Source organism: Equus quagga, chromosome 13 (genome assembly GCF_021613505.1).
Source record: "Equus quagga isolate Etosha38 chromosome 13, UCLA_HA_Equagga_1.0, whole genome shotgun sequence".
Classification (NCBI taxonomy): Eukaryota; Metazoa; Chordata; class Mammalia; order Perissodactyla; family Equidae; genus Equus; species Equus quagga.
The window spans coordinates 73,648,064-73,671,084 of NC_060279.1; the positions used below are offsets into that span (position 1 = coordinate 73,648,064).

Genomic DNA, 23,021 nt, shown 5'->3' on the forward strand with positions numbered 1-23,021 from the left:
CAGTCATGCCTTCTCCTTCCAGAATTGATCTTCCAAACCTCACTGATTGCCTGGATTTACACACACACACACATCTCTGAGTCAGAAGGACTCAGACAGACACACCACAGGCTCCTAAATGGGACCAGTGTTTTCCTATGGGTTTAAGGGTTTGTTATTTGCTGTTCAGATTGAGTTCTGTCAATTATTACCCAACTGGTTGTCCCTCCAGAGTCATTAAAAAAATAATGGGTTCGTGTTTGCTGCGGGTGAGTATGCATATGTGTTGTACGTGCAGGGGGCGTGGGGGGAGCAATGGACTAGGAAGTGTGCTGGGACTTACATTAACCTGCACACGGGTCTGAACTACCCCCCAGGAAATGTGTGCCTGCATAAGTATGCTTAATCCACGCTCATTCAAAGTGTGCCGGGGCTGTTATCTCCGCCTCCCTTCTTGCCTGTCCCTTCATATAACCCCGGCTGCCTCCAGCCGGTCTTTGCCCATTTGACTTGCTGGCCCTGAGCACACAAAGGTGCAGCGACTCTCTGAGAATGAGTCTTTTCTGCTCTGAGACAGTGGGGCTCTGCCTGGCTGTCACCGTAGTGCTGGGAGGAGCAGTTCTTTGCAAACTGAAGAGCCCAGGGCAGGAGGGGAGAAAGGTGGTCTGCTTGGTGGGCCTGTGGGGAGGGGCTTGCCTGCTCAGCCTGTCCCTCTTCTGGGGCTTGCTTCTCTTCTCCCTGTCATGTTGCCTCATGTATGCTTACTTATCCGGCCAAGAGCTGTTACCTGTGGATCAAAAGGCGGTGCTGATCACAGGTAAGTGGACAGACTGCGACCCTCACTCAGGGCAGCACCTGGCACTTGCTCTGCCTTAGCAGGACTTTTTCAAATTAGGCTTAAAAATGAAATCCTTGGCAGAGAGCAAATGCAAGCAGACCTGCAAGTGTCTTTCACTGCACCGTTTTGGTTTGCTTTCTTCAGGAGGTGCACCTGACGGGACTGGTGGCGGGAGAGACCGGGAAGGTAAAGAGCATCTAAGCCACAGTTTTGTTAATTTCCCAGGATAAATAGGAATCGGCAAAGCTGTGCCATTTTGTGCGTTTCGTTTTACCCAGGAAAGTCCCATAGATTTCTTTAGGCTTAAACGGAATTTTGTTCTGAGATTAATGTTTGACGGCGTTCTAGACTTGGGCTCTTACTCCCTAGATGTGCAAGAAACCTTACAAAGCCAGGTTCTCCTTGTATTTTGCTGTGTTTTTTAAATATTGAAGGTGGAAATTGTGTAATTTGCCCGGGGTTCTGTCAAGAATCTTTGGTCTTCAAATCTGTCATTAGCCTGCCGATGTTTCTTAATTGGATCAAGAAACAGTTGCTTGTTAGCTCAGCTGCCTGCTTTTTTCCTCTTTTGTGTTTTTTTTTCCACTGCAGGTGTGAGGCCAAATTAAATTCCTGCGTGTTGTAAAACTGGTTGGTTTGGCTGCAAAGTTTGAACTTGGATAGGGCTCTAATTAGGATTATCCAGCCTTATCCCAACCCAGAAAATTCTGCCAAGATAAGAACATTAGTTCCAGAATCATTTGCAGGGAGGTCATCACGCCCCACCCCAGCCTGAGGCCACCATCCACTGGGGTGAAAGCAAACAGGGGGCGCGGATGGAAGTGAATCAGAGGTTCTCTCAATTCCCTGAGAAGTGGTCTCTAAAGCGACTTGTCTACTTTTCCTTTTCCTTTATCCTGATAAAGAAATTCTCTAAGACAAAATGCAAGTAGGCACTTGTTGGAATTTTGAAGTGCCGCGGGAAACAAGCTTCTTCAGCGAAAGCAAAACAAAACAAAACAAAGGTAGAAAACTCAGTTGATCGGTGGGATGTTTATCCACGTGAATGTCTGGTATGACCTGGAATCGTGCATCTAAAAGATTGGCTGGGTTTTCCACTTTTTTGCTAGAATTCTCTGGGTGGGCTGGGTGAGCATCTGTAAGAATAGTCTAAATCCTTCTGTTCTGTGTGCAGTAGCAAGTACTCACGGTCTTAAGAGCAAGGCCGGGTCGAATCTATTTTTTTGTACTTTTTCTCTTGTGTGCAAGAAGACAGAACAATTAAGCATGTTAAAATAATAATCGGGATGTCGTGGTTGACTCTAATGAAACGTGATCTCCCGGAGGGTCTGAAAGTTCCTGGGAGCACTTCAACTTCAGGGAGCAGCACTCCTAAGGCTAATAAATAAGAATACTAAACCCTAGGATAGACTCAGGCAAACTTCAAGGTAATTGGGAAAACAGGAATCCTTTCTTGCTTGTTTATCTTGTCAGTTTTCTTTATCCTCTGTGTTTGAAGATGTAGGCATGCAGAAAGGCACAAAATACACACTTCAGTCAGTTAGCCCACACCAGCCATTGAAATGTCCTGACTTGTGTGCAGTGGCATGGAAGATGACTGATTCAATTAGGCAACTCATGCCGCGACTGATCCCTCAGTAAAATGCTTACCAATCAGCCAGCTTAGAATTAAGAAAGGAAGCACATACATTTAAGGGTGACTGAAATGTTCCTTTGAGGTTCTTTGTCATCTTCAGGAGGAACGCCCCAGGTGTAATACAATTCTGCACAAAGTTTCAAGACCTTTATACTCAATGGAGAAATTTAAAATGAATCCATTTAGTTAGATGAGAACTCACAAAAAAATAAGTCACTGTGACTTGGAATAACTTTGTTTTAGGTTGGCATGTGTCATAAATTGGGACACATTTTAATGTGGGGGAGGGGCAGGGAGAAATGTGGTGGTATACATTAAAAGCCATAAATATTATTCCTTTATCGGATGATTCAAGATTTGGAAACGTCTCTTAAGCAAATAATCTGAAATATGGAAAAAAGGTAGACAGAACAAAATGGCGTATTCACAGAGCTGTTCAGGATAATCTTATTTAAAATTGTGAAATATCAAAAGCAATTAAAATGGTGACAAATTATAGTGTAACAATGGGGAACCATTAAAAATGACAACCACAGGCCTGTGTGACAACATGGATAACTGGGCTAGAGGAGAATATGCAGGAGACCTGAGTGTTTGAATAAGGCTCCAACCACACCACAGGAATAGGAGAAACACTGGAAGGAAACAGTTTTCGAATGGTTGAGTTAGAGTGATGGGTTTGTTTTTCCCCTAGAATTCCTCTAGTGTGGTTATATTACTTATATAGTAAAAACATTTTATTTTTATTTATTTATTTTGAGGAAGATTAGCCCTGAGCTAACTGCTGCCAATCCTCCTCTTTTTGCTGAGGAAGACTGGCTCTGAGCTAACATCTGTGCCCATCCTCTACTTTATATGTGGGACGCCTGCCACAGCATGGCCTGCAAGGTGCCAAGTCTGCACCTGGGATCCAAACCAGTGAACCCTGGGCCTCCGAAGCGGAATGTGCACACCCAACTGCTGCACCACCGGGCCAGCTCCATAGAAACATTTTAAAAAGAGATCACATTAATAGGATAAAGCCCATTTTGGTGCCTAGTTGATTATAGGCCCGGGTGTAGGACAATTACTAGGACAAGTTAAAAAAACACCTTTTTCTCTTTGAGTCCCTTATTTCATTTTGCCAAGATAGTCAAGGGTCTTTTGTCTCAGAGATATATAATTGTAGTAAGAAGAAGGAATAAGCAAGCCTAGAGTGTTTGAGATACAGCGGCCATCCAGTTTTTAAAATGACTATAAAATTAGTGAAGAGCAGGCCCATGTGATTGCAACAGCGTCTCAAGCACAATATCGTGGAAAAAATGTTGAAGTGTGAGATGCTTGGGTTTGCATTCTGCGTTTGCATTGCCTTGGGCTGGGTTCTCTGGAGGCTGAGCTTGAGACGAGGATCTGTGCCAAAGGGATTTCTTAGGAAGGTTTCCAGGGAACACTGTTCTGGAGTAGGGAAGATGGGCAGGGAAGGGGAGGAGGCCAAGCAGGTGTGCAGCATCAGGGAAGTCTGCTGAGAGTCACGTTGGCTTACTCACCCGGGGAAAGATCTGGAGGCAGTGGGGGTCACACGTGAGAGCTGTCTCCATTGCGGGCCAGCGATCTGTAGCCCTTATACCTGTACACCTGTCAATCATTAGTGAAGGGCTGTTCCCCCCCTGCAGTGGTGGGGAGGAGAGGAAGCTTAAACTCCAGGCCCTTTTGGCTCTCTGTGCCACTGGTAAAGTGATCACTGGCATCCTGGGGAAGCCCTCGGACAAAGTCACAGGTGCTGGCTGCTGGAAGTGAAGCGCACTTTGGATTAGCGTGCACGAAAATGGCCGATGGATCCGGGAGGTACCTTATCTGCTACATACCTCTTACTAGCTGTGTGGTCTTTGGTACCCAGTTTTGTGCTTTTGAACTTCTGTTTCCTCCTGTGTAAACTGGAAATGATAATACACACACACACACACACACACACACACACACACTCCTATAGATGGAATTAGTGGAGGAGAGAAAGAGAGAGGGAGATGTAGAGTGAGTGGGAGTTGGGGGGGTGATTTTGTGTATTGGGGTGATACGGGGAAAAGTTGAGGAGTGAAGTTAGGGAGAACAAAAGGAGAATAAAAAGAAAAGAGGAAAAGACTGACAAAAAAGTGGAGAGAAGAAACATTCACTTATTCATTCAACAACTACTGATTGAGGACCCGGTATGTGCCATGTACGGTCCAGAAACAATGGGAGAAGAAAATTAAAGACCGTGCAATTGTTATGCTGTCAAGGGATGGGATCAAAGTTCCTAGTTTTCCTTGATCTTGGACCCACATTCACTGGGGTTCCTTCTTCCTCATCCCAGTTTGTGCATTGTCCTTCTCAGCCTACCCTTTGAACTTGGTAAAAGATGCAAAGGTAACTATGATTTTCTATCCTCAGGCCTTTCCTCCTGGCTCCTCCAGTCTTTCTTACCCACCTAGAGGGTTAACTACTGATTTGGCATCTGCTGTGTGCAGGACACACACTTGGAGCGCTTCACTGTCCAACAGGAGAGATGTGGCCATACGTAACCATAGGCATGGGACGAGGTAAAGAGGGTACCTCCAGGAGGATTCCCAAAGAGCCGTGGAGCCCATGAGTGGGCACAGCTCCTATGTGGGGGGCTAGGGAAAGCTTGACAAAGGAGGGACCTTGTTAGGAATTTAAAAGTAGCTTGCTAGAGGGAAAATAAGGTCTTCCAGGCTAATTGGTTAAGCAGCTACTACACACAAAGCTGGCAGTCATTAAAACTTGTGGAATTGGATAATTTTCAATTGGAATTTTCAAAACTAGGTACAATGGAGGATGGATCAGGGAAGGCAAGAGGGATCTGTTTTATGTGGAGGTCTTCATTTTATGCTTCAAATGATGGGTCCAATGTGATGGGTGACCCCTTCTGGGACTTATTAAATAGTTCAATTAAAGTTCTAAAATTGAATACTGTTGGCATCACCTTGGGATTTGGGCTCCTTTTGATTTGATGTTAGATTATGGAAACGGACAAACATTGACAGTGGACTATGAGACTAAGAGAAATAACATCTTCATGCTCAGAGCTTTACATACCTTTTATATTTTATTCTTACAACTCTAATAACTTACATCTTGTAAACGAGGAACGATGTGTCCAAAGTCACTGAGCTACTAAGTAGCAGAGATGAGACTAAACCCAGATCAGATCCATCTGTCACCTGAAGCCATGCTCCCAACCACTGTCATTATCAGTGCTATAGCCACAGTTACTAGTAGCCTGTAAAGATTCCCAGCATATAAAACATGTCCACTCAATCGGCAAGTAAATATTTGACATCTATTATGTGCACAAGGCTCTGCTTGATACAGAACTTGGCAACTGATTGGGTACAAGAGATGCAGATCAGAGAAGATAAAATCGAGGTACCATGGACAGGGATAGGGACGTTTGAAAAGGGTGATGAAGCCATAGGGTAAGTTTGACTTCAGGTTTGAGTTGAGGGCAGTGAGAGGACAGTGCAGGTGGAAAGTCATTGGCATTTGGAAATATAGAACTGGACCTTGGTTAGGTTTGAAGAAGGAGACTGGAGAAACACAACAGAGTGATGGTTAATGGAGCAACGGAAGAGGTCTTTCAAGTATATAGTCGTGTGTCGCTTAACGACAGGGATACGTTCTGAGAAACGCTACTACACACCTAGGCTATATGGTACTCATCTTGTGGGACCACCATCGTATATGTGGCCCATCATTGACCGAAACATCCTTATGTGGCATGGGACTGTGTAGTAAGGAATTGATATAATCCTCAGTGAACCTATAATCCAGTTACTCCATCAGATTTTTTTTTTTGTATAAGCATGTATCCTCATTCCTCATTCAGTTTAAGCTTTACCTTAGCCTTCTACAGAGAAGCATAAAAAGATGTTGTTAACCCAGGTGATTCTGTAAAAGTTTGAATGGTGGTTTTATTAGGCATTCTAGATGGGGTGCTCTGGTTGGGGGAAATTCTCATGGAATGAAAGTCTCCCCAAATATCTTGCAAGCTGTTTGAAGGCAGGGACTAGGTCTCTTTTGTGACCATGTAACCCCTTCTCAATCTCTGAGCATATTAGACCCAATACAATGTCACTGAGTGAATGGACCAAGTCAGTGAAATGTCCTCCCCCTTTTGTGGTCATTGGCTGGGCACAATGGAATTGTCCCAATCTGCCCACTTGCTTAGGTACTTATCTCTGCTGGTTCTTTTTGCTGGGGTCACCTGTATAGAAAGGGCAGAGTGACATGGCTGAGTTGTGGAGGCCCCAAACACATCATTGTGATGACTTGGTTTTAAGGGTGCTCCTACTTACCCAAGATGTGGCACAAACGGACATCCTCTGGCTCCCACCACGCTGCTGAAACTGCTCTCCCAAGGGTCACTGGTGCCCTCCTAGTCACCAGAGCTTGACTTCTCCTCGAGCACTGCTGACCATATTTTTCTTCTTGACATGGCCCCCTTTGCCTTTCAGGATACTTCACTTCTGCGCTCCTCCCTGAATTCTCTGTCCCTGACCCTCCAGGTTCTTCTTCCTACCCGCGCCCCTAGGGAGCCCTCTTGCCTCTGTCCTTAGTTCTCTTATCTTGCCACATCCTCTGCTGTGTAAGTCTCACCTGCTCCTGTGCTGTTAATGGTCTCTGTGTGAGGACTGGCAAACCAGTAGTTTAGTACACCCAAAACTCTTTTCACCTCCTGACTCATATTTCCAGGATTTTAGACTGAAACTTTCAACTCAGCGTGTTCTTAAATAAACGTATCACCTTCTCTCTTATCCTTTTCCTTTTCTTAACTTCTCTGGTTCCCACCTTTTCCCCAATTCTATCTATTCCACCTATTTCCCATCTCTGTTTCCACTGCTTTACGTCAGCCACTTTCTACAGATTCTTTTCTCTCCCTTTTTGATGATTTCTTCATAGATTCATCTTCCTCTGTCTACCTTCCTAAATGTCACCATTCTCTACACCTCACCCTCAAATTCCCGTGTTTTCCTTTAGGGTCTCTTTACACTCTCACATTCTCCTGTAGTACTCTTGTTTCCATGTGTATCTTCCCTTGCCACCATATTCTGGTGATGATTAATCTCTATGTCTTGCCCAGACTTGTGTCCTGTACTCTGGGCCACATATCCACTGCTTCCTGAATGTCCCAGGATCCACATGTCCCTGACTGCACTCATTAACGCTCCCCTAAATCCTGCCATTGCTCCAATAGTCTCTACTCTGTTGATGGCACTATCATCATCCACCCATCAGCCTGTCAGGGAATTCACAGTACATCTTTGATTCCTCCTATCAATCTGCCCAAATCAGAAACTTCAGAGTTCTCCTTAATTCTTTCTTCTCATTCTTAGCCAAACAGGGCAGCACGAGGTTGGTGATCAGGTAGTCAAAGGATGAGGATGCTAAAAGACCCCTAATTCTGGAAAGAGAAGAATGAGAGTGAGCATGATTGCAACAGAATCATGAGAATGGAGGAAATATGAGATGGAGGGAATCACTTCCTCAGAACCCTCCCACCCAACACCCACACCTTTCCCACTTAAAGTTTGAGAGAAGCTTCTAGAATAAGCCACAGGAAGTATGTGTTCAAACACAGATAGTAAACCAATAAGTCATCTTAGGGGAACATTGTCGTAGGAACAATGGTGTAGGGTTTGGGGTCCTGTTCCCCAGGCAGGGTCTGCCTTCAGTCTCTGCTGGCCTGCTCCACTCGTTATGAGTCAGTTGTGATGCTGGGGGGAAATAGTGGTGAAGGAGAAAGAACACCCCAGTCAGCTACTTTGGGCTTTACCCAAGTCAGAGATAAACTTCATTTCAACCAACTATCTCCCAATCTTGAACGCCCTTTTCAGAATCATCCATTGACTGGCGTTATTTGAATAAACCCAGTGATGGAAAGCTCACCACCTCTTCAAGGAAATACTTCCATTTTTATACAATGCTAATAGTTGTAAATATCTTCTAATAATGAGCCAAAATATGCCTCCCTGGAATATTCATCAAAGCACTTAGTTCTGCCCTTAGAAGTCACATAATCTAATTAAAGCACTCTTTTGCATGATAACCCTTGAAAAATGCGAAGAATGCATCATATCATAGCCAAATCTGCTTTGAACTACATCGTCTCATTCCTTTACCATTCTTCCCATGTCTTGGTTTCCAGAACTTTCACCATTATCCTCAGTCTCTTTTGGACCATTTCCAGTTTCTTGACATTCCTTTGAGACATTGACTCAGATTTAACATCATGTGCCACCTTGGTATGAGCACTACAGACCAGACTGGAACTAACGAGGTGAAATTAAATCAGAATAAATGCAAGTTCTTTCATTGGATGTTGTTGCTTTGTTTGGTGAGGTCAATCCATAATCCCCCTTTTTCCCCAGCTGAGTTCAGAACCAGTTGAGACAGACAGGGAAACAAGGCAGGTGGAGATCAGGACGTCAGCTTTATTCCTGATAGAAGCATTGGATTAAGTGTCTTCAAAGTGTAGTAATAACAGTGCACCCATTCAAGGCAGGGTTGAAAGTCTCAAGCCTTGCCCACAAGGTAGGTCTTGGATGGGGTAGCTGGGCTATCACAGCCCAATAGCACAGGCATTTTGCGGGCTAGGAGATTCCCAAGGAAGAGAGGAGAGCCTCCATGTGATGCTCTGAGCTCTTGAGTTGTCTCCTCCACTTCTCAGTCCTGATCATTTGCTCTGAATTGTCCTTTGGGTTCTTCTGTTAGAAAGAGAAGAGACCTTATGTTGGGTGAGACGTTCTTGTCCAGTTCCTTCCGTCCAACTCACCAGATACTTTGCTCCACCTTCCCAGGAGAGGAGAAAGCAGGAGAGAGAGGGGCCAGGAGTGTCACACTGATAATTATTCTTCCATATTAAAGGAAGCACAGGAAGTGAGGAAGAAGCGATCCCCCTAATCTTAGGTTCAGAAAACCAGCTCTCTGGATGGAAGATGCTGTCTCTAAACTGCAGCTTGTGTGCCAGAGGTCTAGGCAGATTTGACTGCAAACTTAAATGGGGTCAGTGGTGAGCTGTTTGCCCACAACTCTCTTCACACACACACACGCACACACACACGGCTTCACTCTTAAGATGCAAAATGTCTAAATGAAAGTGTTAGACCACTCACTAACTCTGGGCTCTTGAGCAAGCAGCTTCACCTCTCTGAGGCTAATTTTCCTCCTATGTAAAATGAAAATCATGATCGATACTTTTTCTCAGGATTAAACAAGATTATGAATATATATGTGCTGCATGGCATGTAGTAGGTGATTCATGAGATATAATGATTTTTACCTTTTCCTCATCTTGTCCAGTCTATTCATCCCCTTTGCAAAGAAGACAAAAGCAAAATTAGAGTTTGGTATTTCTGTCTCCATGCCATTCATGAATGCTGCGTCATCAGCCTCATTCAATGGTGCCTTTGTTCTTTCTCATTGATACCATCACTTGACTGGCAAGCTCTCTTTCTGTAGTTAACTTGTTTCTGCAGACCTCAGTCTAATCTAGCTTTTCACTTACAGATGCTTTTCTTACAGATGGGTAGGGCTTCTCCCATGTCAAGACCCTTGGTTCTATGCTGTGTCTACCCTTGTTTCTTGCCTCTTTAAGCCCTGACCTTATCTGAGGGTTTCTCATGCAACCACTCTAGTCTCTTGAGTTTTCTCCCATGATTCTTCTCAGTCTTGATCCTTTATGCTGAGTTGTCTTTTCAGTTCTTCTATTAGAGAGAGAGTCTTTTGAGGGCATTGGAACATGGAGACCTTTGCTCTGGGCAAAATGTTCAGCTGTTGTCTTTCCTCGTGAGTCTCCATCTCTGTATGAGACTCTCAGGCTGTGGAGGATAAGGGGTCCTGAGAGGGACGAGGATTTGTAATTGATTTGAGCTGTGCTGGAGCCATAGCTGCATGTTTTCACATTTCATGCTTTCAACAACCACTTGTCGATTGCCTACTGTGCACACTTGAGATACAGTGGGGAGCGAAGACAGACAAGGCCCTTGCCCTCAAGAAGCTTAATTCTAGTGAAGGAAGACATGAAACAAGCAAACCAATACATAGGTAAGATAATTTCAGTGCCGCGAGACTCTGATGGCATGGATGGTGGTTTCACGGTGTTCCTGAGAAGTACGTCAGAAACTGTCAGGCACTGTGATTAGCACTTTCCATGCCTAATTTTATTTAATCTTCACAAAGGCCTTATAAGATAATTTGTAAAAAATTATGAAAAGCTTTAAATATATGAAAAGTAGAGTGAAGAGGCCCACATGCCCAATATCCACATTCTAGAATAATAATGGTCATGATATCAATGAGATAATTTCTATTATTAATCCCATTCAAAGATGAAGAAATGGAGGCTTTCAAGAGTTTACATAACTAAGGTCACATAATGTGAAGTAAGTAAGTGTGGTACTAGAATTCAAATGCAGGCTATTCTATCTTTCTTTTAGGTCAAGGAGATGATATAAGCAGTGCAGACAGGAGATTGACATGTGTGCCTTCTCTGAGGGAAAGGGGCAATGACTGCCAAGTGTTTCAGATCTGCTAAGTGGCCCCCAAGCATCTTTGGCTTCCACATTCAGACCCAGGGTCCTACGGTAAAGTTGGCTTCCAGCAGTGGAAGGAGAGCTCTATCACCCATCAAGGCTCACCTTGGCATTTCAGAGAACCTCGGGGACTGAACAACTAGGGACTTCCCTGGGGTTTCTCTCCAATAGCAGAGCTGTTATGTCTCCAGTGAGAAGCCATCAGTGCCTTGTGCAAGATGCCTTCTCATTGTTCATGAAGCCCATCACTGTTTTCCAAATATTTCCAGCTGTGCTCTTGGCCACCTCTAGGTTATCACTTCAAAGCCTGCCCTGTGTACTGTTGAGTTTGGTGAAGTTTTGGGAGGAGCCAGAGAAGATACCATTTTCAAAGGAGGATTTTCAAAAGGAGCGCTATAGTTGATAGTGTGGAAAGGGGATTGCAATCCATTCATTCATTATTGCATGAATAATTCTTGAGCACCTCTGTGCCAGGTACTTGGAATACAGTGGCAAACAGCATGCGTGCATTCATTACATTTAATAAACTTATAGTGTAGTGAGGGAGATAGACAAGAAACCAGGACATTAAAAGGCAATGCAACATGTGAGAGTTCAGAGATGTGGGAAGTAGAGGGAGGAGGTAAGATCACCCAGAAGGCTGGGGCGGGGGCCGTGAGTTTGGAAAGCAAGCAGCTAACTGGGGGGACTTCATGATGGAAGAATGGGAGAACTTGCTGGCTCACTGGATCTTCGCAGAGAAGAAGAGGAGAGACCCACTAAATGCTGGACTTTCCCTACCGTAACCCTCATCAAAGCCCTTTGTAATCCCTCTTGACTGTCTGTTTTGCCAGATGGATTGTCAGCTCCATGAGGGTAGGCAACGTGTAAAGCATGGTGCCCACAACAGGCTCAAGGAATGAATGCATGAAGAAATGAATGTAGACAATTATTCTGAGGGTCTGAGAATGACTTTTACTGCTAAGAGAAACAACAGGTTTTGAGAGACTGAGGGGAAAGAACTGACTTTGAGAAGAAGATAATGCTTTTTGTCTGAGATGTCTTAAATTTGAGATGCCAAGTTTGTATCCAGGTGGAGGTCTCCAGATGAATTTGGAGAAGTGAGGCTAAATCCAAGAAAGAGCCCAAGATTGGAGATAAAATTAGGTTAGTCTTCCACATCGATAAGACAAATGAAGTTCTGGAAGCTAAAACAACATCTGAGCCAAGAATGTAGACAGAGATTAGGACAAGGAACTGGGCAGTGGAGTCCACTCAAATCTACAGGCAGGTAGATCTGGATGCTGTAGGATTCCAAGGAAGAGGAAAGTTCCAAGGAAGAGAGTTATAAATAACATCCAACACGGAGGACAGATTGAATGGGATGACAAGATGCCTCTGGATTCAGTGCCTTGGGGGTACTGATTAGAGAGAACTGTTTCAGTAAATGGAACAAGAAGGAGCCCCAATGCAGACAGTGTGGAGATGATGTTAGTGCAACTCTGAAGTTTTGAGAACCCTGGTGGAACAAAAAACGATCAAGATGAGAGATTAGCACTAGGAAATAGTGAGATTAAAAGAAGTTTTGGGGAGGGAGAAATTTTGGGGAGTGATTTTGGAGGCCCTAAAGAAAGGCCTCACTGAAGATGTTGACAGTGCCAAAAGAATTGTGGCAATTGATTAAGTAGGAGGTTATTATCCAAGAGATAAAGAAAAGGTAGAAGCCACTGAGTGTCTCAGCTGTCGTTCTAGTTGGTTTACAAGACTAATATGCCAAGCTATTGGTGAAAAAGGCAATTTACTTACATAGTGCATCTTCAATTGTTTGTGGTGCCGCTTATGGTTACAGTATAGTTAGGAGAATAAAATGAAATAAGGCATGCAAATGTTTAATACTGTGCCTGGCTGCATAGTACACAATCGATGAATACTACTGCAGGAAATTGGAGAAGACGAAAGACAATAAAGCAATCAGAGAAAACATCATGACAGAAATCATACTAGCCATTTTCTGGACAGAAACAGTCTCCACGTTGGCCTCTGAGCGCTCTGTCACTGCCAAGTTAAATTAGATCTCTCTTGTATATGACATTCTCATCACATTTCTCAACCTTTATGAGTATTTGTTCAATGTCTTCTTCCTACCATAGCACTGCTTCTTAATGGAGGCAGTCTTGCTTCCCAGGGGACGTTTTAGCAATGTCTGGGGATATTTTTGGTTGTCACAACTGAGGGGCATGAGAACGTACTACTGCCATCTGGGGGGTAGAAGCCAGGGATGCTGCTGAACATTCTACAATGCACAGGGCGGCCCCCACAACAAAGAATTACCTGATGTCACATGGCAATAGTGCTGAGGTTGAGACACCCTCTCCTACAGTGCGAGCTCCCCGGATCAGGGGCCATGTCGTTTTCGTTGGTCACGATATCCCCAAGTGCCAGGTACAAAGCAAGTCACATCATGGATGCCCAATGATAATAAAAGGAAATGGGGATTGAACTGGATTTTAAAGAATAGGCCAGGCCTGAATGTATTTTCATCTGCTTTGAGCACACAGTGGCAGAGGGTGCTGGGAGTTTGTTTTGAAAGAAAGTTCACAAAGGAGATTGCAAATACTCTATCCCCAAAAGGATGGAAGACGTGAAGCAGCCGTGGAGCTTCACCAGGAGACTGACATTGCTACAAACACGAGAGTCCCAGGACAAAAGGCCTGGAACTGCTGGCAACACAAGAACACCCAAGACTATGAACAATTGGTTGTTTTGACGGATAGAATTCAGCCACCCGCTGAAGCAGCAGAGAGAGAATTTTAAATAGACACAATCTAGAGAGTTCCTTTGATAAGGCAGAAAGATGAGGCTTCTGAGCCTGCTGTGGCTGCCATGCACACAGATAAGGTCTCCACCTTTGGGCAGTTCCTCGAGTCTGGCGGATATCAACCATCACTGTGCATTAGGATCTCCTGTGAGCCTTTTAAAGCACACTGATACTTGGGCGCCTGCTTCCAGAGCTCAGGTTTACCTGATCTAAGGCATGTGACCTGGGTGTTGACATTTCCTCAGAGCACCTCCATCCCAGGTGAAGCTAAAGCATAGCCCTTCGTTGAGCATGAACCACAGCTCAAAGCCGCATGTAAGCAATTCCTCTCTCCAGCACCCATACACCCAATTCCACTGGATGTCTCAGACTTTATGCATCTGAAACTGAGCTCTTGATTGAGCTCCTGGGCTCAGTCTTCTCCATCTTGGTGAACCACACTACCTGGCACCCTGTGGAGACCAGAATTCTGAGTCACCCTTAAGCTCTGTTCTCCTCCTTCTTCCCCCAGATCCAGTTCATTCCCAGTGCCATACTGCTGCTTTCAGGGTGTGTCCTGATACACCCACCGCTCTCCTGCGCCACCTCTGCTCTAGGCAAAGCTGTCGTCATTTCCTCCTGGGCTGCTCCCAGCCTCTGGGATTTCACTCTTGCCCCTCCAACTCATTCTTTGTAGAGTAGCCGGAGCGTCCCTCTCTGCTTTTCCTCGCAGCACAGGCTTTGGCTGTGAATCAGGTGCAGAAGTCAGCAGAAGGAGCCCACGGATCAGTGAGTTAGTGACTTGGATCACAGAGAAAAGAAGCAAAGTCAAATAGAATTAAGAGTCGGGGAGATGTGGAAGAGGCACACAGTCCAAACAGGCTAAGATGGACACAGTCCTTGAGCAGAGTCTATGGAGGAGGTAAGAGGTCATTGACATCACCACCATTTTTCATTCTCCTGAGTTAAAATACAATGACAGAGATTGCAAACTAAGACAACAAATACCGCATGACCAATGATAAATTTAGCAGACTGGGAAAAGTTCATAAGGCCAGCTGTGGACTCTGAGTTCCCCACTAGCCTGGAGGCCCCTTGAGGGCAGGGAGTGGGTCCATCTCAGTCACCATTTTAGCACGAGCACCCAGCCCAGTGTGGGGCAGAGAGAAGCTGAGTTAATGAATGGGGGGACACTTTGGTTGGGGCTGTCTTCTAAAGATGTTCTGTATCAATTCTGAAACTGTGCACTTGACCTGTGTGCTTGTCCCTGGAGAAGAAGCTTCGTCTCGGGTTGCTGCTGGGGAACTAGCACAGGGCTAGACAGAGGGAGGGCCCGAGGGGCAGGGTATTCCCTTTGCCTTATGCAAGGAAGTTTTAACCTAGAACACATAATCGTAGGTAGAAGTGCACGGTTATGCTTAATTGAGCAGATGTTCCTGATGATCAAAGTGACTGAGATATCACGGAGTCACCGTGCCCCATTGAGTCAAGATATCATCTGCTTGAGTCCATGTTCTACACACTGTCAGAGGTCCATCCATGCTCTCCACAAGAGGTTCACAAATTCCCAAGCTTGTCTTTCTCCACGTCTTCTCTGGCTCTGATTTCTGATGAAGGTGACCTCTTGTTCTTCTCCCTGTTTTCAGCCAAAACATATAAGAGTTCCTTTTCCTTAATTACTCACCCTCAACCCACCCACACACATGCACACACAAAGAAAGTCACACACACAGATCAGCTGACAGAAGTAAGCTTTCCGGAAAATTCAGGGGTCTTCTGTTATAGCAGACACTGTAGATATTAGATTGCCTTATTCTTTTTTATATCTTTCTTTTTATTGAGCTACAATTCACATACCATGAAATTCACCCTTTAAAGTATACAATTCAGTGGTTTTTAGTATATTCGTAAGATTATACAACTGTCACTACTATCTAATTCCAAATTATCATCACCCCGAAAAGAAACCCGTAACCACGAGCAGACTGCTCTATTCTTAAAATATGACTTAGTCATTTCTACCAACTTGACTTCCAAACCTCCTGACATGTTGCTTCCCATCCCCACTCCTGTCTCATCTCTTTGGAGCGTCACTCTTTCTCTTTCCTCGTTAGTGTCTTTAGTGGGAAAGGAATAGTACACGGCAGTGTTGCCCAATAGAAGCATAATGTGAGCTGTGTAATTAATTAAAAGTTTTCTAGTAGTCACATTTAAAAAAAGTATAAAAGAAACAGGTAAAATTAATTTTAGTACTATATTTTATTTAAAGCAGTATATCCAAAATATTATCCTTTCAACATGTAATCAGTGTCAAAGTTATTAACGAGGTATTTTTCATTGTACTAAATTTTAGATGATTTGTTTGTGTTACTTCCTGAGAGAAGTCTTCTTTGACCTGCCTCCTCAAGGCAGGTCCCTCCCTTTCACCTGAATTACTCATCACAGCATTCATTTTAGTTCCTTTGTAGCACTTACCACAATTCATAACTTTCTTTTCTTTTTTCTTTTCTTTATTTTTTGCTGAGGAAGATTCACCCTGGGCTCACATCTGCTGCCAATCTTCCTCTTTTTTTTTTTGGTATGTGAGCCTCCACCACAGCATGGCCACTGACAGACGAGTGGTGTAGGTCCATGCCTGGGAACCAAACCTGGGCTGCTGAGGCAGAGTGTGCAGAACTTAACCACTAGGCCACTGGGGCTGGACCATAATTTTCTTTTTTATATCATGCACGTACTGTCCGTATCCCACACTGGACTGTAAACTTTGTGAGAACAGTTCTACGGACTGAATTGTGTTTCCCCCAAAATTCATATGTTGAAGCTGTAACCCCCAATATGATGGTATGTGGAGATGGGGCCTCTGGGGAGGGATTAGGTTTAGATGAGTCATGAGGGTCGAGCACCCATGATGGGATCAACGTCCTTATAGGAAGAGACACCAGAGCTCTCTCTCTCTCTCCCTCTCTCTGCCATGTGAGGATACAGTGAGAAGGCCTGCAGTGAGCTCTCCTCCTGCAGGCCAGGAAGATGGCTCTCACCAGAACTCAACCTTACCAGCGTCCTGATCTCTGATTGGACTCCAGAACTTTGGGAGAATGGATTTCTGTGGCTTAAGCCATCCAGTCTGTGGCATTTTGTTATGGCAGCCTGAACTGACTGATACAGATGGGGATCACATCTATCTTCCTCACCAGTGTGTCCCAAGTGCCTAGCACAGTGCCTGGCACATAGTATCAACTCGAGAAAAACTTGGCAAATGAAGGAATTCATAAATAGATATGGATGTCAAAAATTAGCAAGGTGTAGCAATCAGTACTTGGACGGCTCACCTAGAATATTATCCACTGGGAGCATTTCTTTCTGAGGATTGTCACCAGACTTGGAGATTGTCCTCCAAGGAATGGACTACAAAACATGGATTTGCTTGTAGCCATGGTTCAGGCAACTAATGCTGAAACTCACTTCTTTTGTCTGTGAAATGAAAGTAAACAAATTGACCCTAGGCACAGTTTACTCCTTCAACACATATAGAGTGTCTATTCCAGCACTGTCCTAGGTGCTGCAGATTCAACAGGGAGCAAAGCAAGGTTGTTGCCCTCACGGAGTTTGCATTCTATTGGGGGAGACAATTATTTAGAAATTAATGGACCAATATGTAATGTAATGTCAGATAGCGGTAGGAAGAACGAAGAAAATTATGGAGATATTTTAGGTAAGGTGTTTAGCACAGAGTCTCAGATATAATAAGTGCTCAATAAATGGTAGCCTTTTATTTCACTTTTATTATTCAAATTATGATTTACGGCACAGTATCTAAAGTGATCCTTTTAAAATCCAAGTCAGTTCATGTCACTCCTTTGTTCAAAACTTTCTAATGACATCTCATCATGCGTAGAATAAAAACCATAGTCTTCACCATGGTTTAAAGCAGGGTTTCTCAACCTTGGCGCTGTTGACACTGGGCTGGATACCTCCTTGTTGTGGGGCTGCCCTGTGCATTGTAGGATATGAAGCATCTTCATTTGAGTCTATGCGCTAGATGCCGGTGGCACCACCCAACTGTGACAACCAAAAATATCCCCAGATATTGTTAGATGTCCCCTGGGGGGCAAAATCACCCCAGTTGAGAACCATTGGCTTAAAGGCCCCACAAGAAGCAGCCCAGAACTACTGTCTTGATCTACCGCCTATCATTCTCTTCCTCACTTACTCTATTCTCATCAAAATGACCTGGTTCTTCCTCAAACAATCATGTCCTTGACTGAGAGCCTTTGCACCTGCTCTTCCCTGTGCCTGGTGCAGCCTTCCCTGGGAGACCTGTTCAGCTGGTCCCTGCTCAGAGATGCCTTCCTTGATCTCCATACAGAGCATGGCATCCTCCTCCCCAGTCACTGCTCTGCTTCATAGCACTCATCACCACTTGACACCATATGCATTTGTTTGTTTCTTTATTGAATGTATCCTATCTCCCTCTACAATGTAAGCTCCACAGGACAAGGACATGGGTGGTCTCATGTACTGCTGTACCCCCATGATCTAGAAGAGTGCATAGCACATAGCCGGTGCTTAAGAAATATCTGTTGAAAGAATGAACTAATGAATAAATGTATGAGTATTAGAAGACAGGCAGGAACACACAGGATGGAAAAAGCAGGACACGTGAGAGATGATGAAGAAACCAGCCTGACAGTAATAAAAGATAGGTCCTGAGGTTGTGCTTGGTTGGGTGTGAATAAATTATGGAAATCCAGGCAGGGCACTTCACCCATTACCTATCAGACAAGTGGGAGCCGGAATAGATTCATGAGTAGGGGAGAAATGTGATAAGGATTAAGCAGAAATTAAAAACCTGAATCCAACTAGAAAACAATGCAATGAAAGCCTGGACCCAGCTAGAGAGTAACACAACGTTTTGTGTGTAAGCAGGGATGGCAAATAGCTTTCCTCTCCTGTGATATCTCTGGTTGGTTAAGAGTGTTTGGGCAAGTGGCTTCTAAGGAAGAGATGGAACAATGATTTGATTGTTTGATCGAGCCATGTTCATGGTGGCATTAGAAGGGTGTGATGGCAGGGGTGTCAAGGGTTTGCCATCCCTTTTGGAGGAACTAGGTCAATGGCAGTGATTGTTAATGAAACAGAAAATAGAGAATTTCTGTAAATCAGAGATCTCTTGGATTTCTGGGTGGTATTTTGGTCAAATTTGGCAGGTAGAATCTCACACCAGTATGTATTAGAAGCAGCCGAGTGAGTTTTTGGCTTTGTGTTGGCAAGAATAACACCCTGTCAGTCAGGAAACACTGTTCCTATGAAAAAGACCCCCAGAGACATTATTACAGCAGCTCTTTGTCGATAAAACTATAGATAATGATGGTGAGGAGGAACTAAGCCACCTTGGGATAATGGGACAATTGCGCTTCCTCTCTGGATATTTTCCATTCTTTGTGTTACGTTAATCTTAAGCAAATTTACTTTTTATGGAGTAGTGTGCTATTTTTTTATGTAATTGCTTAACATGTTTTTACAGGTACTACTTCACTTGTAAACTTTCTTGTGAAATATATGGTTGAAACCTTTTAAAAAAAATTCCACTAACCAAACCACATGAAAACATAGCAGAACGAATGAAAGAATCCAGCCTTAAAAAGGACTAATGTACGATTTCATTTATTCAAATTAAAGATCAGGCACAACTGATCTATGCAGTTAGAATTCAGGAAAGTGGTAACCTGTGGGGTGGGGCTGACTGGAAGAAGGCACGAAGGAGATTTCCGGTGAGCTGGTAATGTTCTGTTTCTTGATGTGGGTGCTCATTGCATGAGTGGGTTTACTCTGTAAAAATTCATCCAGATGTACACTATAAAAAGTAGATAAACACCTAAGGAAGTTTCTCTATAATGTACGTAGCAGATTGATAGCCTCAAAACTGTTATTGCCTTAAATAACTCCATCAGGTGAAATATACACTAGTCATTGATTTACAAAGATTGGCTATATTCAGATGGACCATGGTGAACAGGAAAAATAAAGCCCCAAAACCTGTGCTTTAGAATCTTATGATTCTAATCACATGTCTGCTCTTGTTAGTAAAGTGATGATGGCAACTTTGCGTTCTTTGAAGCTTCGATTCCTTATCCATAAAATGGGAATAAAAAGATATACTTTCACAGGAGCCAAATGAAAGAGCTCCAAATGACCAAAGCTGGAAGAATTTGAGCAATAAAATAAAGTAGTTTTGGATTATAACCCAAAATATAAAATTAATATCCATGAGTCCATAATGATATAAATAAATGATTGAATAAGTCAATAAATGAGGGAAAAGACACAAATCTCCCATGCAGAAGAACTCCAAATGATTTATGTAGATACTCCATTCTAAAGGAGGGGAAGATAACTCTTCACTCCTTAAGTGTGAGCTACGTGTAGAGACTTCCCTCCAAAGAGTACAGTATGCAAGCGGGAAAAAAAGTAACTTTATAACAGAGAAACCTGGCAACATTACTTCCTCCAAATGACCAAGGGTGACATCAACAGCTATAAATCATGTTGACAGTATGTACTCTTAATATGATGTGATAAAAATGGCCCTTTACCTCTGTCATCTCCTCCTCCAAACCATAACCCTGGTCTAATCATCAGAAAAGCCTCAAATTCCAATGGAGGGGCCTCCTACAATATACCTGAAAAATACTCTTTACAACCATCAGAGATGTCAAAAACAAGGAAAGGTCTGAGAAACTGTCACAGCCAAGAGGAGCCAAAGAAGACATGACAACTAAATGAAATGTGGGATTTTGGAACAAAGAGAGCACACTAAGCAAAAGTAAGAAAACCCGAATAAAGCTTGGAATTTAGTTAATAATGATGCAGCAATATCGGCTCATTAATTGTAGACAATGTAGCATACTAATGTAAGGTGTTACCAATAGGGGAAACTGTATGCGGGTTAGATGGGAGCTTTCTATACTGTCTTCCCAATGTTTTTGTAAATCTAAAATTGTCCTAAAAAATTAAAATCTATTTGTTAAAAAAGATCCACTATACTTTGAGATCTTGGGCACGAAATGAGGTAACATATATAAACACAAGGCTCTCAAACTTTTGGAACCTAGCTCCTTCAGATGGGCAAAATTCATTAGGGCCCACCTAGTCTTCCCTTTCCCACACCAGCTTCGTGGTAGGTCCCATGCCCTAGCGGCAGTGTATATTTTCATGGCCACTAGAGCTCAGTAGATTGCTGAATTAGAGTCATCTGTGTACTCTAGTTTCATCTGTGAATAGAAAATTTGAGAAATTTAGTAAGGTGCATGTAAAAAAATGAATGGATGAATGTGGTCAGTAAAAAAGGATCTGAATTTTGGGGCATCTCTTTGTGGCCCATCAGTGCACCATTGGTTATACATTTAGAATTTAATTTGTTTAAAAAGTGTTATTGAGGGATAAGCCCCGTGGCTGAGTGGTTAAGTTCGCTCACTCTGCTTCGGCGGCCCAGGGTTTCGTGCGCTCGGATCCTGGGCACGGACATGGCACTGCTCATCAGGCCATGCTGAGATGGCATTCCACATAGCACAACCAGAGGCACTCACAACTAGAATATACAACTATGTACTGAGGGGCTTTGGGGAGAAGAAGAAGGAAAAAAAAAAGAAGGTTGGCAACAGATGTTAGCTCAGGTGCCAATCTTTAAAAAAAGAAAATTATTGAACACTTATTATATGTCAAGCACTGTGACAGCATAAGGATACAGGAGCAAATACAGCCTCTGTGCATAAATAATCACTTTATATTCTCCTAGGGGAATAAGAAGAAAGAAATTCAATCAGCAAGTATAATAATTTTTGAATTGAAGACAACAACCAAAAAGCTGAGATAAAGAATAGTGGGATGTGAGATTGGGGATGGGGAATGGTGCAATTTGGAGCCTCTGGGAAGGAGACTCTGAGGCAGAGCTGAGCATGCAAGGGGTGCCCTGGGATGCACACCTATGAAAGGGAGAGAAGGAAGCAGGACGGCCAAGCCCACAGGGAGCCGTAGAACTGAATGGCCCCTCTGATTTCTCCCTAGTTGGGCTGAAATGGCCAGGATTTGTGCTCCTGCGTCGATCAATCCTTGGATGTGGATCACATTTGGGAGGGTGGCTCTCTGTAGCTGAGACAATCCTTGGACGAGCTGACTTCTGAAGGATGTCTGCTGCCAGCACTCCTGGCATCTAGGGTGAGTCCTTCTTTGAAGGCAGTCTGGGCGGTACACCACAGGGCGTCCACCCTGGGAGGTAGAGGACATCTACCTTAAACACAATGGTCACGAAGGTCTCTCTCAGGTGGTGACATTTCAGCCAAGGCGGGGAGTATGGGAATGAGCTAGCACATCAAAGAAAAGATGAGAAAGTATTATACGTGCAGAAGTCCTGAGGAGGGAAAAAATTTAGTACTGATCCCTCTGATATGAGCTACTTGGCACATTCTCGGAACCAAGTTAACATTCCTTTTGCTTCCTGAGGTGCATCTTTTCCAGCTTCCGTGTAACTGACTCCATGTTTCCTCAAGCTGCTGTGCATTTCCAGTGGTGTGCCGGAGTCGGCTTGTTAGAGGCTCCAGAGAGTCAACTGTTAGGTATTCAGGAGTCTTGGAAGCTGGTTGTTAAACCCCTGGCAGCTTAAAAGTTGTCTGATTCAGCTCAGGTTGCTATAACGAAACACCATAAACCGGTCACCTTATAAACCACAGAAACGTATTTCTCACAGTTCTGATGCCAGCATGGACCGGCTCTGGTGGGAACATTCTTCCAGTCTGCCGTCTGCCGACTTCTCCTGTATCCTCGCACGGCAGGAAGAGAGGAAGCTAGCTTTATGGCCCCTTATGAGAGCACGAATCCCATTCACGAGGCTCCACTCTCATGACCTAATCACCTTGCCTACTGCTATCCCTTTGGGACTAGGGTTTCAACACATGAATTTAGAGGGTTGACGTTGCTTCTAGGTCTTTTCAGGGGACAGAACTAGGAAATACGTGATGTTTAGAAAGAGGAAAATAAATCGTGAATTCATATTGACACTTTTAATTCAAATTTAAGATGACAGAACTTTTACTTAAATTTTAGACTTGTAATCTTGGCTCCTAGTGACATTGACATAATACTTCATTTGCTTTGTTCTCTCTATATGACAGCTCAAAATAATAATAATTACAATAACAATAATATTACCACTAATAATAAGGCTAATGA

At 43.7% G+C, this 23,021-nt stretch overlaps 1 protein-coding gene across 2 annotated transcripts in view; it reads left to right on the plus strand.

The window, feature by feature from the left end:
• The first annotated feature begins 424 nt into the window (after nt 1-424).
• Nucleotides 425-23,021, plus strand: part of HSD17B2 (hydroxysteroid 17-beta dehydrogenase 2) — a 61,622-nt gene continuing 39,025 nt past the window's right edge. The window contains exon 1 of one of the 2 annotated variants that reach the window (XM_046682215.1): nt 425-796. In XM_046682215.1, coding sequence (XP_046538171.1) covers nt 532-796 — 265 coding nt within the window. In that variant the 5' untranslated portion in view covers nt 425-531. The remainder of the gene's footprint in view (nt 797-23,021) is intronic. The other variant, XM_046682214.1, reaches the window with a different exon arrangement.